At 38.8% G+C, this 14,366-nt stretch overlaps 1 protein-coding gene across 1 annotated transcript in view; it reads left to right on the top strand.

Annotated features, from left to right (window-relative positions):
• LOC136249259 (deoxyguanosine kinase-like) overlaps window positions 1–14,366 on the top strand; it is a 16,516-nt gene extending 2,150 nt beyond the window's left edge. Inside the window, exons 3-7 of the mRNA XM_066041221.1 lie at window positions 314–435; window positions 2,171–2,247; window positions 5,097–5,163; window positions 12,750–12,808; window positions 14,180–14,366. Coding sequence (XP_065897293.1) covers window positions 314–435; window positions 2,171–2,247; window positions 5,097–5,163; window positions 12,750–12,808; window positions 14,180–14,258 — 404 coding nt within the window. The 3' untranslated portion in view covers window positions 14,259–14,366. The remainder of the gene's footprint in view (window positions 1–313; window positions 436–2,170; window positions 2,248–5,096; window positions 5,164–12,749; window positions 12,809–14,179) is intronic.

The raw sequence follows: 14,366 nt of genomic DNA, 5'->3' as shown, positions 1-14,366 counted from the left end.
TATCAAAGTGGCCTCTCAATAGTGTATCTGATTCACCAGTGCACATTCCAAAGGTAGAATTGTCAAGGTTCTATGTGGATGCCTGACAAACTGCCTGTACAATTTCCTATGTGTGTGTAACAAATGGGATAGCATCTAAAGTATGACTAAAGAAATTGAACTGCAGTGGAACCTCTCTTAGCAAACTCTGAATTGAGGACACAGTAGAGAAAACCTTGATAAAAAGAGCTAAAGATTTTGGTCCGATACATGAATATGGCAACTTACAATTTTACTTTCCAGTGCTGCTATAAGTGATTTTGTATGATTGTAGGTTATGCTGTGTATGAGAAGTTAAGAAATGAAGTGTTGCAGAAACTGTCTCCACCAAACTGTGTCATCTACTTGTCAACAACACCTGAAATATGCCACGAAAGAGTTGGAATAAGAGGAAGGGTGAGTATGTACCATCATTATCTCTATCCAATGTGCGTGTGCATGCATGTGTGCTGTGTTTTGTTAGAACCTGGCACTTAAAATTAACATACATTTGCATGATCTTTAGGAGTCATGATAATTGTGTGACATGTCCATACTATACATTTTGCAATAGGATTTAAACCATGAAGATTAGGATACTTTTAGGGTTAATTTTTAAAGGCATCCATATTTCAATTGCAGTAATTAAATTTTTGGTGGTTTAGTGGTGGCTATTAAGTCACCTGAGGTCAACATCTACCTGCCCAGTGCTCACATATATACTTGTTATTATTCAGTCAGTTTTATATTATGAACTCTTGATACAATCATACGTATTGTATAGTAGGGACCACAAAGGTGTGGGCGTGGCCCATGAAAACCCAGAAACCAGCCTCACTTTTTGCTGACGGCGATGGAGTTTTCTAGTGACTGACTGACTGGTGCCTTCAGACAGGTATAACTCTATATCGGGGCTTGATTTTTTCACTGTTTAACGTCGCTTCAGCCCGAGAGGTGCCATTTGGCATACTGCAGTACATACAATACATTCTTTGTGGACTTACCAGTATCCTCTTTTGTGTCCCATTCATCTTTGCTGACAGCGAAAAGTGTTGATTTGGTGGTGGCACGTGATGGCTTCCCATTGTAACGGAAATCATCTGTATTTGCATAGTGGCTACTTTGATTGCAGAAGTGCTTTTCAAACAGTTCTTGATTCATAATACTGTGTAACGGGCTGAACATAGCTGACAATGAAATGTAACGGATACTTCACTTTTCAGACAATAATTGATAGCTGGGACATGCGGAGCCATTCCTTTCTTTTGATGCGGTATGCGTGGGTTCACCAGTCACAATAATTTTATTTTACAAAACAAAAGTTAACAAACAAGTACGCAAAAAATTTTTTGGGGATTTTCAACTAGAATAGGGACCATAGTACATCGTTGAAGAGTCCTGAAACAAGAAGTCCTGAAACAAGCTGGGGTAGTGCACGATATTGAATCACAGCAAAACAATAAGAGGTGTTACGTACATCCCTACTGTGCATGGTATTTTGAGCACAGTAGGGATATAACACTTCTTATTGTTTTACTGTGATTTAATATCATGCACTTGTTTCAGTACTTTTTATCAATGCACTATGGTCCCTACTCTAGTTGAAAATTCCAAAAAAAATTGTGTACTTGTGTGTATGTAATCTCAATAATAAGGATCCCTCTGAAACAAAGTATCATCCCTAACAGGAAGGTGGACATATTTTAGTGGGGATGCCAAGGTGTTGAATTTATTATGTCATGGATATCTGTGATGTCACAACACACTTTGTGTTTGCGAAAACAAACCAATTGTAACAAAACCCTGATAACATTTGTATGTGTTCCCAGCATTCATGTTAGAATTTATAAATGATGCTGTTCTATGTCACAACCTAAACTGGGCTGTTGAATTTTAATTCTTACATTGTTGAATAGTTGTGATCAAAACGTAAACGGTGAAGTTGATCAGGTAATCATATGTTTATTACGTGTATCACTTGCCACACACTGTACAAACTGATGATCAACTTATTTGCCTATTGCCTTTAACACTTTGTCCTTTCATTAATCTGCCAAGCACAGCATTTAATAGAACACGTACTTGTCTGTTGAAATGTCCAGCCATTTGTGTGTTTGTATGTGATAAACACTCACTACATTTCACCTTGTAGGATTGTGAGAGTGGATTACCACTGGACTACTTGGCTGCCCTACATGATGAGTACAACTTGTTTGTGGATGAAATGAGGTCAGTAACCTGTTAACCTAGTGAACCAGACCTTAGGGGTGACACTTGTTGGTTTAAGACTGTAGGTATCCCCTCAGAAAAATGTCTTGCTGCATGCAAAGCCATTTTTGTTCTGGAAATTTTAAAATTATTGATTGGTGCCAATCAATCAGCTTGGGGCAAAGAAAGTACATTGGTACTTGTACTACAGTGTACTTAAGTATACCTTTTAGAGTACTTGTACTGATACTTAAATACTTTTTGTGCACAAAACAGAACCATACCCCTCAACCTCTGCAAAGAATATGCAGCCTTCATAATGTTCGTGCAATTTTTGTTTTAGTACTTAAGTGCACCTTTTAGAGTACTTGTACTTTTGTACTGATACTTAAATACTTTTTGTGCAAATGAAATGTACTTGTACTTATACTTAAGTCCTAAGCAGTGTACTTAAGGTACCTGAAGTACTTGTAAGTACTTTGAAGTACAATGTAGTCCTCTCATATGTGCATGCATAGAGACTGCATATAGATGTGAAATGTAGAAGCAAACATTGGAATTAATGGTCAAAGTGCACTGAATAAGGACTCACCAGAGTCCCTCTACTTCTAGATCTGTTGAGATTTTACCTACAGTTGATTTCAGGTTGGTTGACCAAGAAAATCAAAATGTGTAAAAACACTCCATACTTGAAAGTACAGCCGATGAAAGTCGATAGCACAGCTAACTGTAATCTGACAAATTCATTTTCAAAAATTCCTTGTTAAAAGGCTTTGAATATATTGAGCACACCGAGTTAAGAGCTGGCTGTAGTGATAACACGCAAGCAGTAATGTTCACACTGCTGGTGTCTATTCTAAATGAGTCTCCACTTTGAACTCCACTTGGTGTTCATTCTTTGAATACTGTAGGATCAGATTGTTAAGCGCATACACATTTCTTGTGATTAACCATGGCTGTTAAGTGCACATGGTCAAATGCATGGCTCAAGACGTGACAAAGCTACACACGGGAAGAAACGCTAGAATTACTGGAAATGAATGTCTCCTCGAGCGCTTAAGTCTCCCTTGAGGTCTCCCTTCACTGTGTATACAGTAATTCAACCCTTCTGGATTGCAATATTCTTGTTCGTTACGAAAGATTTCACTTAGAAATAGATAAATATTGGCGTAGTGACTGGCACGAACTACTATTACAGTATAACGATTCTGTATTAACACACAATAATTATTTATTAGGCATATGCGCCTAACAGATATATAGTATGTTTTTTTACAAAAGTTTTCTCCAAAAATTATAAGCACATGCATTTAACAACACGACTTTACGGTATGTTACTTATCATGCCAGGTTTGCACAGTTGATGGTTGTAGAAACTACAAATAAAAAAACATGCACAATCATGAGATTTTGAACACTAAGTGATAAGAGTAGTTTAATTGTAATTTCTCTTTAACTGTGTACTTGTACTTGTATTTAATGCTATCAAAAGCAGTTGCATTGTATTTAAGTACATACGTAACCTTGAAAATCGTATGTACTTGTACTTATACTTAAGTAAATCTCAAAATTACTTGTACTGCACTTAAATACTTTTCAATGTACTTCGCCCCATGCCTGCAATCAATCCACTTGATAGCAATAATTTGATTTTGCCCACTCAATATAGATTGTAAAATTGCTTGTAGTTGATGTCTGTAGGTGGTAGTAATGATTGATTTCACTTCAACACGTTTGAATTCAGCTGCCTCTAACACTCCCAAATACTTATGCGAGGCTGAATTAGATAGGGCCTCGATAGTGCTACCAGGAAGGTACAAAGTGTCTTACAGTGCATGCTATCATGCAAATTTGCCAAGTTTAGATAACTCTTAGCGTCTGAATTTAGATCTATTCAAAGTCTGCTCCCATCACTCTTTCCTTGTGAAAACTTGGCATAATGGTGTAAGCCTAAACTTTCAGAATAAGCCATTGATTGCAGTGGGTAAAATATTTGCATAAATTAGTAAAATATTTGTGTAAATTAAAAAAATTCCGTAAAATTTTTAAACGTTTTGTTCTTTATGAAGAAAGGATCCAATGATAAAAATCTGGATATTATCTAGTTTGTCTACTCGAGGGGAGTTCGAAATCTTAGCAGTACAGATATAGAATGTATAAACATTGTAAAGTATACAAAATGTTGGGTTCCCACGGATCCTTGGTCCTCCAAGTCCACCGCCAACCTGATGATTATACTGGTCTTGGAAACTGAATATTATTCTTTGAGTGCAATATGGAAAAAATAACATGGGGGCGTAGGTACAGCACAAGGCAAAGCCAAGTGCTGTATTCGGCTCAAGACCATGCCAGAGTGCTATTTTCCATATTGCATTCACGGCAGTGCTTTAACTGGTTTGAAGTGCTTTCTGGTCATCTTTGTTTGGAGCATTCATTTTGTAGATTCAAACCACATCAGTTTTCAGCCATCAGACAGTAAGTGTATATATCGTACAGGTTTGGTCATTAAACAAGCAGATAGCAATGTTTTGGCTACTTCTGACAATTTTAGATGTAACGCAATGAGAATATTCCTTTTTGGTGCTGTATGGAAATGATACTTCTCTTAATTAATTTGTTTGATCTTTGCCCACACAAGTGCTTTAAATGATTATAAAATGTGGTCTGGGGGGCATTTGTCAATAGCTGTTCTTTTTCTTCTTTTTTATTTTCCCCTTTCTTGTTTCATGAAACAAGGGAAGTCACCTACCCCTTCAGCTATACTGTAAACCCTAATTCAGTTGTGGCTATACTTGTATGAGAAATAATGTCCACTGTGTATCAACTGTGTCTCTAAGATGTGTTAGTGTTTGTTGTATGTACACGTGCAGGAACTACAAGGATCGGTCATGTTGTGTTATGGAGTTTGACTGGTCAAAATTTGGAAGTACTGAGAAGGTATGTCAATCATTGTTCTCGTGTGAAATTGTGAATGGGCACACACAAACAAAACAAATTGCTACTGTAATATATTAATAATTTGGACTGATCAGTAATAGAGATGGGACAATATACTGATATATCGCTGTCTTGCAATGTACAACAAGAGAGTGATGCAGGTATCGATACAAATTTTACTATATTGATACATCATGCATCGCAATGTATTGGGTGTATCAACATGAATGTTACATACAAAGCTGTGTTTAGCATTAAATTTTGAAATTGCTGGGATGCAGGTGCCAATTTACAACCAAATATTGCCACACAGTTACACCCTTTTCATATGGCCACCCAAAAGTGGTAACCCACATTCAACCTGGGTAAGTGGAATTATAGGAAATGGGAACGGAAAACGGATGCAGAAAGCGGGAACGGAAACGACCTGCGGAAAATTACTAGTGGAGCAGATTGCACACACAAGTCATATAGCAACACACAAGTCTACTTACATCACGGGTAAAATCACCTCGCCAAATGCGCTTTTGAAATAACGTACGCATGCCATTGGAGCTCGAGTTTACTCATCTCAGGTTTGTTGTGTCTTATTTTTCTAAGGCCTTGCACGTTATGAGCTAGCCTAGAGAGTAATATTTAAGTAGTGCAGGTTAATTTGATCCTTGCTAAGCGAGTTACGACTGATAATTGGCGTGGGCATGCCGAGGCATGCACAAGGATTTAAAACAAGTACTTTGAAAATCGACTAATCTACGTAGATCAATCTTTCTTACTGAAGTGTTGTTTCAGTTGTGATCATGACAATCGCTTTCTCGAGTTCAGCCCAAAACCGAGCCCAAAACAACCTGGGTAGCTAGCCTATAAAATAATATTTTCATCGTCTTTCTCTGGCAACTTCTGTTCTATGTCCTGAGTATAAGTGTTTCATGCTTAATGAATTACCAGAAGCCGAGTTGCAGCCTCTTGTAGCCTTGCTTGTAGCTAATAGTGATTTAAATATAATTAAATTGCACAAATTAAAGCACAAGCCCCACTTCTTTCCCCGTGGAAGTGGCGGTTACCCATTTTAACACAATTTTGTGACATAAAAGTATCCGCCGGTCTATTGCCAAATTGCGGAAACATTCATGGATAAAGCACCCACTAAATCCACAAAAAGAACGAGGTGCTTAAAATATGTATCAGTGAGAAGTCCAATGCTATCATAGGGAAACACCATCTCGCCCAATACTTTAAGATAAAACAGTACATAATAAACAAAAACAAATTATCTTAAATATGGGCCTCAGCGACCTGCACAGCAATCGGTGCCTCAGCAATGGGACAGCGCAAACTGGACCTGGCACCACGAATGCACATAATTACACACCTCAACAAAGAGAAGCTCAATTTACATCTCAGCCATCCCATCACTATTCCATAGGGAAGACTGTGCTTTGCACTCAAAAGGTTGGCCAATCTCTTATAGAACTGAGTAGCAGCACCACCCATTCCACCAGTAGTAGTAAAAATTAAGGGAGTAAATGAGGCATTCTCTACTTCATGAACCCGTTGTTGGTATTCACGTCTCTTTTCATTATCATGACGTCGGTATGCAGAGTGTAGGGGTTGATTTGAGGGTGCACTAGGGTTAAAAATTCTGACATCAAAGTATGACCTCTCAAATCGTCCTCCCCAAAAACCATTAGCTGCAATGTCAAACTTTGTGTTATCATCACGATTAGCTGTTTTGTATTGAAGGGTCTCACCAGAAAGAGGCTGAAGGTGGGGTTCAGTGACAACATTGTTACAGACCTCGGAAAGTAAATTGGCAGTTAGATCACGCACTTCATTATGTCTCAGAGAAGGAAACCCGCCCTTTGGGCAAGACAGAGCATGTTCTATGGTAAAAGAGTGACCACAGGCACAGGAAGTAGGGCAGGCAGATGGTAGCCAATGCCACAATTCAAAATAACACATTTTCATTCTTTCCACCAGACTTGGTACAGCAGCAGCCGATTCATGGCTATGTGGTATTATCACCAATGGAAGGGTAATACCATACAAAAGTACTAGCTAGCTACATTAAATTAATGCTTTGTTTCAAATGAAAAGTATGTGACAAGGAGTATGAGTAAGTATTAGGTTACAATGTCAAGGAACTACCTATACAAATTAAACAGAAAATCTGTTGGCTAGTTGATGTTCAAGTTGAACTGCTCGCTGATATGTCTAATGTGTACATCAGTTAATTTAGCTTTGGCTATTGCATCTACTCTAATATGAACTGCTGGGTTAAAATCACAAAAGTGGGGTGATATGCATGACATCTTCGCATGGTAGTAAACATTTCTAGGCTCTTGACTCAATTGGTGCATTCCTGTGTTTGGGTTTTGGAAAAGCACCTTTTCCTTGTGTTGAAGTATTAAATTATCGGGTGGTGGTGGGTGCTCTATCTTCCCTCTGCATCCATTGCACCTCGATATGTTACCATGAGCAAAGTCAATCCAAAATGGCAATGCAACAGGAGGTGGTTGTTGTGACTGTACAGCTGCTGCATTTAGATGAACAGGTGGCATTGCAGCAACAAGACCAAGGCCAGGGGGTGTATAGGGAATAAGGGTGGGTGGAACTCCAGATATAAATCCAAAGTGATGTTGTGGCACTTGTGGAGATTGCACAGGAGATGTGGCATTAAAGACATTTGTCTGGACATTTGGATGTTGTGAAACTTGCTGTCTCAATGCACTACCAACAGGTACCAATGTGTTATGGAATTGTTGCAATGATAGATTGGAACCTACCACTGAACTCTGTGATGCTGAACCACATTGAGGTTGGGCTACTACACCGTAGCTACTGCAGACTGAACTATTGTACCAGTACTTTGTGATGAAGTTCCCAGCATTCCAGAATCCGTTGTCGCAGACAGAGAAGTTTCCTCACCCACATCCACTGGTGGTATACGACTAGTGAAATCTTCTTCATCTGCTTCATCTGTGACGCTATGGATGACCCGAGAAATCTTCTTAGAAACACCTTTCTGGTTTTTCTTTCCTGCAGAAGATGGCTTGCCACTGTTAGCTATAAAGCTGTAAAATCAGGCTTGCACTTCAACTTTTTATACCATTCTACTAATGATTCGATCCCTGTGCCTTTAAGGCTAGCTGCAACTGTGTGAGCACAAATTTTGGAGGATTTGTAACCCAGGCATTCTTCATCACACAGATAACCACCACCTTTGGCAGGTTGAACATAATGAGGTCTTTTTCCACTGTTGCTTCTTACAATATATGCTGTATCATCGCCGGGAGCATTTGTGATTGCTGCATCCTCCACAATTGATCCAGCTCGGCTCCAGATAGTTCTAGCCATATTTACAGGTAGTGTTAGAGCTTCAAGTGGTGAAGGTTTTTCTTGCATGCTACACCTGTAGCTATTCAAGCACACTGGACTATTTTCTAATCTGAAAAATCAAATTAAACAGTTAATAACTGCATGCTATAATTCCACTTACCCATTCAACCCAGCCAGTTTCTGTTCACAAGCAATCATCAGATGATGGCATTCATTGAGTGGTAATTGTCTTCTATGCATTTTATGTATTCACTAAAAACCGCAACTTGCTTTTGAAGCCATAAACTGAGTTCAACCGAGTTCAACCCTACTGCTTTGATGACTTCTAGGTTCAACCCAGGTTCAACTTGGTTATGGCGGTCATATGAACGCGTTAACCCAGATTGAATGTGCTGGTTTAAAGTGACCATAGTTAGAAAAAGAGAGCCACAGAGTTAGAAAAGAAAACCTATGCTGTCTATCTTTTGAGCAAATGTGGAATATATGCACTTTTATAATAGTGCAATATATCATGTATCGTGATATTTTTGGGGCAATGTATCGATACTTTCAAATCCTGTATCATCCCATCTCTTATATATGTAGAACAACAAGTCTCAACCAAAAAGCCTATCAAACCACTATTACATCACTTAAGTAGACTAGTACACACACATACATTCCACATTACAATCCATTACAATAGAAACAGTCTGTCACTATGCTTCCTCCTTTGATGCTTAAAATCTAAGTCTGTCTGGAGGGCCACAGTTGCATAGTGGGTTTCTCCTAGGAAGGACCTGTTCAGAAGAGGAAATATTCTGTTCTCTGTCATCTCATCATCTGTAAGTACATTAGGCAAACCTGGGTCTGGAGATGGAACACTCATGGATAAATATCAGTCCTGGTAACTCTCTCAAGTGAAACCGTTATACCTCCTACTTTATGATAGAGTTGGTCGAAGTGATGCTGAATTCTTGAGCCATCTTCAAGCAGACACTGGAAGTGTAAGCTTTACCACCTGACCAGACAACCATGGAGAACCTGGAGAGGAATAGTTCCTTGCATATATTGCTTCTCCCTCACACACCCAAAAAAATAATACGAGGTACTCTTTATGAATGAAGGTACTAACCAGAATGTGTGGTGGTTCAGCTAGTATAGAGAAAGATGTTGACCAGTTAGTATGCGAGTGTCAAGAATGCCAGCAAGTAAAACCCATGCCACCCAAAGCCCCTCTACACCCCTGGGTTTGGCCCACAAGACCTTGGGCTAGTGTGCATGTAGATCTAGCTGGCCCCATGCAAGGAAAAATATTTCTAGTTCTTATTGGTACCCACTCTACTCGTAAGTAGCTTGAAGTATGGCTTGGCTGAACGAACAGTCCTGACCTTCAAACAAGGATTCAAGAAGTTTGACAACCAAGGTCATACCTGGACCTGCTAAAACCAGATTTGGTAAGGACAGTTTACAAGAAGCAAGATACCCCAAAATGGCCAGACAGGGTGTCCATCATGAATTTCCCTCAAAAACATGCTGGTGACCTGATCTTCAATATACAGTCATCTAATATTAATAATCCTGCCCATTTGGGCCATCCAACTTTGATGTAGTTGCTCACATGTGCTAACACAGGGTCCTGTAGGGTCCAGTTCCTGATTTTTTAGCTGTAATGGTGGCATTCTGCAAGTGCTGGACCAAGAATACTAGTTCAGCTGGGATAGGTGCATCATTAGGCTAAATGGACAACTAGAAAACTTATTTCCTCTGAGGTGACCAATGCCAATGCACATTTTTGTGTAACAGCTGATAAAGTGGGGCCAAATGCACTGACATATTTGGTAAAGAACTTCTGAATAATAGGACAGTAGTCCAAGGTAAGATTTCAGTTCAGAAATATTCCTGGGATCTGGGGCATCTTTAATATATAGGGTGGAGTCCCTCAGCATCAAGACCCAGATACATCACAGATGATACTAAAAACTTACATTTTAGTAGATCATTTCTCAGTTCAGCTTAATAACAAGCAACCGATTCTTTCCCAACAAGCTGTGGCCATTGCCTTGTTATTTTTTTCTTGCTACTCATATGTGACTGTTTGACCTACAATAGGTATGGCTTCTCCAGAGTTTAATGTTTGACTTATCCAGCTGTAAGTCTGGGAATAATAAGTGAAAAGTTTCCTCTGATATTATTGATACTGCAGCCCCAGTATCTAGCTCCATAGTAACACACTTTCTCTACCTGTACCTCTAATGGTTTTGAGAAATGGCTGGTTATGTTGTGAAGAGCATACTCATCACTTAAGACTTGATCACAATCAAAACTACACTAATCGGCTCTTATGTCAACACTTCACCAATGAGCTTCCTTTGTTGCTGGGTGGGCTTGAATCCTGTGGGGTTTTGTCTTCCTACTGCAATGTGCCCTTTTGATGTGTCCAATTTTTGGCATTTGGCACCTTTGAATGGACTGGACTGTGGCCAGAATCTCCGCAACATGAACACTGTATCACCAACCACAGCTTGTGAATATGTTCTGGTATGTCAAGTGTGTGTTCCATCTTGGTGTGACTTCGTTGACAGCTCCATCTAGGATTTCTCAGTTGTTCTTTACTGCTGCCTTGAGGTTCTGAGCTAGTTCTTAAAGTGAGTGTATCTCTGAAAGTAGCTGCTGGTGGATAGCTTCGTTATTGATTCCCATGAATAGCTGGTCTCATAGCATGTTCTCCAAGGATTCACCAAAATTACAATATAGGGCTATTAAATGTAGAACTTTCTGTAAATTACTTGGCAGCTGTTTCTCCTTGTTGTCCGCTTCTCATATGAAAGTGATATCTCTGTACAAGTTCTGATGGCGGTGGACAGTTGTGGTCTGTCAGTGTCTTCACAAAATCTCTATCCTTTCTCACCAGGCATTGCTGGGGCTACAAGACTTCAGATATAGAGAGAAAGGTGACATATTTTTTCCCTGCATTCTCTTGGCTATCAGATATTGTTCTAAGCATTCACCATACCGTAGCGTAAGTCGCCAATTATCGGCACTTGTAAACTATAGAGGCTACAGGATATATGGAGGCTACCAAGTTCCACAATGGGCTGTTATATCCTCTAAAACATTTCTTAGAATCGTTTTCATTTGGTGATTATTGTTGCTTGCTAAAGTGCTATACAAGCCATTCTGGTTAAGCATGAAAGTGCATAAAGATAATTTTGTATTGGAAACCAGTATGCTTTTACGTCTAACCTGAATATGTCTTGAACGGCTGACCTTGTCTTTGTAAAACTTCTGTGAAACAGAGTTATCCAAGGACTGCACCTCCTACAAAAAAATTCACAAAGAACCAACCAGCCATCATGGAGTTACACACAAAATCGCACATTGTGCCGATAGTTGGTCAATCAGGGAAGTACAGTTGCCGATAATAGGTATCCCATGCCGATAATTGGCACACGATAGGCATTGCGATTTTCCTCATAACAAGACGTTTGCTCACGTGAGATAATTAAAAGTTGGTGTGCTAAGAGATGAAGGACTGCTCTGTTAAATGGTTCAAACTGGAAGTCCGTACGCCATTGAATCAAGGAATTACAATTGCGTGATGAAATGGTGCCGATAATTGGTGGCTTACGCTATCACTTAAGTAGACTAGTCACACATTCCATGCAGAATCAAATCACATTGCAATCAATTACATAATCAATTCCAAAAAAAAAAACAGTCTGTCACTACAAATACCTTCACAAGTTGCTAATTAAATATACACTCTTTAACAGTAAAATTTCCAAATGTAAATATTTTACACTTAGGTGCAAAAAAACATTGCCTCATTCATGATGTATGCATATATATCGGGGGGGGGGGGGGGTTCTGGGGTTTCCAGAAACCCCCTCTGAAATAGTGCAAGCCATTACGATTTGTCTGGGTGATAAAAATTACAAAGAGTTATACACACTGTATTATGATATGCTTTTTCTATTGATAAAACTTCATACTTTTGCCTTTCAAATCACCTTCACAGTGTTTATAACTACGTAATGACTTCTCTTTTTTTTCTTCTTTTGTCTTCAACTTACAGCTATTGCAATTCCAGAAAACCTGAAACATCCTCTTAAAATTTCTAGATCCGCCCCTGTATATCCCATGTCTCTCTGCTGGTACCTGTTGCTTAGTTAAACCTTGACCAAAGCACAGCCAGATTGTACAGTATACTAGTACACTCATTAGCTGTTTATTGAGTGATGTACTATACAGTCTCTCTATCCCTCTAGATAGCTCAGAGGATACAAAGTACTTGTTGTACTAATGATGACTGGAACATCACTAAACCGTAAGTTACAACTACAACCTCTTCACTCTGTATATGGACACTTTGAGACCCCGAATTTCTTTAGTGTTTTATTTAAGTTTCACATGTACGGATGGGCTACTTTCTTACTATGGAGCCATCTCTGTTTGGAATAAAATCCTTGTCCTAATTATAGAAACTGTCCCTTATTTCCTGTGCATGAGGGGTCCACTTTAAGCTATTTGTCTAGCGGACTATTTTCAAGGAGTAAATTTTTGTGAATGACTGAAATTCAAGGGTCTCAAATGGAAGTTCAATAGACCATATGCACGCTCTATTTATTGAATAAAAATTTTGTAATGATTAGCGGCATGCTTGATGTTGAACAATTATTGCAAATCCCATAATACGGATGGTAAATGTGGCTCAGGCTATATAACTCACCACTAGTGCCACTGTCCTCTTCTAGTTACTCAGGTAGAGAAGTCTATCACTTCAGATTAGGGCTGAAACGATCATGGTATTTTAGTATTCGAGTACTCTCTAGAGTTAACGATCAAGTACTCACGACTACTAGTCACATGTAGTCATACCCATTTGACATGTTTTGTATTAACCTTAAACTAGTGCTGAAATGATGATTTGGTTATTTGACTATTCGGTCAGCACGACACTATTCGATTCGTTAAGCCACTATTCAAATATTTGTTAGCATTTTGTACACTGTGATCAGATGGATAAAGCCAATCTTGAAACTTTAGATTCTGAAAACGTGGCATAAAGATTCTGTTTTAGAAGAAATAGAAATAGCTCTCAGGCTTTACCTTGCTCCCTAGCAAAGGTTTCAGTTCTTATTGAACAGAAATTCATGCTTAAAGAATAATTGAATATTCGGTCGTTTTGTTCACAACTATTCGAATAGTAAAAAATGATATTCGTTTCAGCACTACCTTAAACAGTTTACAGCTTTTAAAGTAACAACAATGATACACACACTGTATTACAGTACTGATGTTAGTGTCCCTGACAAAAAATTATGCCAATCAAACTCTACAGCCTTCATTGTGTCTCTCCCTGAAGGCAAATACATCATGTGGGCTGGGTCACATGATCTTAACAAGTACTCGAGTACTTTTAATCGGAGTACCGAAATCCTTAACGAGTACTCTTCAAGTATTAGTATTTGTTTCAGCCCTACTTCAGATGAAGCATTCGTAACTGGTATATTTCCTGAGGGTCACTACGATTCACATTTCTGTACGTACACCACATTCATTCACCATCGTGATGTGTTTTTAAAAATCACATGTTATTTACTGCAGTGCATTTGATCTATTGCACAAATCATGAAAATTCTCCCCTTTGAAAATAACTTGCTATACCAGTACTTGTGAGTTGTATATTATTCTACAGGACCACCACACATAGTGATAAGATATTCACACTACTGGAGCAGGCCATGGACCAATGCCAAAAGTCACTAGTTGAATAACAATTTATTTTGAATGACACCATGCTACACATTTACCACAATATATGTTTTATATGTATGTTTATGAGTTACCTGTAATACTATACAAGTATATTGTCGGCAGTTGAA

Source organism: Dysidea avara, chromosome 3, assembly GCF_963678975.1.
Source record: "Dysidea avara chromosome 3, odDysAvar1.4, whole genome shotgun sequence".
In the NCBI taxonomy this organism is placed as follows: Eukaryota; Metazoa; Porifera; class Demospongiae; order Dictyoceratida; family Dysideidae; genus Dysidea; species Dysidea avara.
The sequence above is the reverse complement of the archived record's forward strand: the minus strand, read 5'-3'. Positions and strand labels throughout refer to the sequence as shown.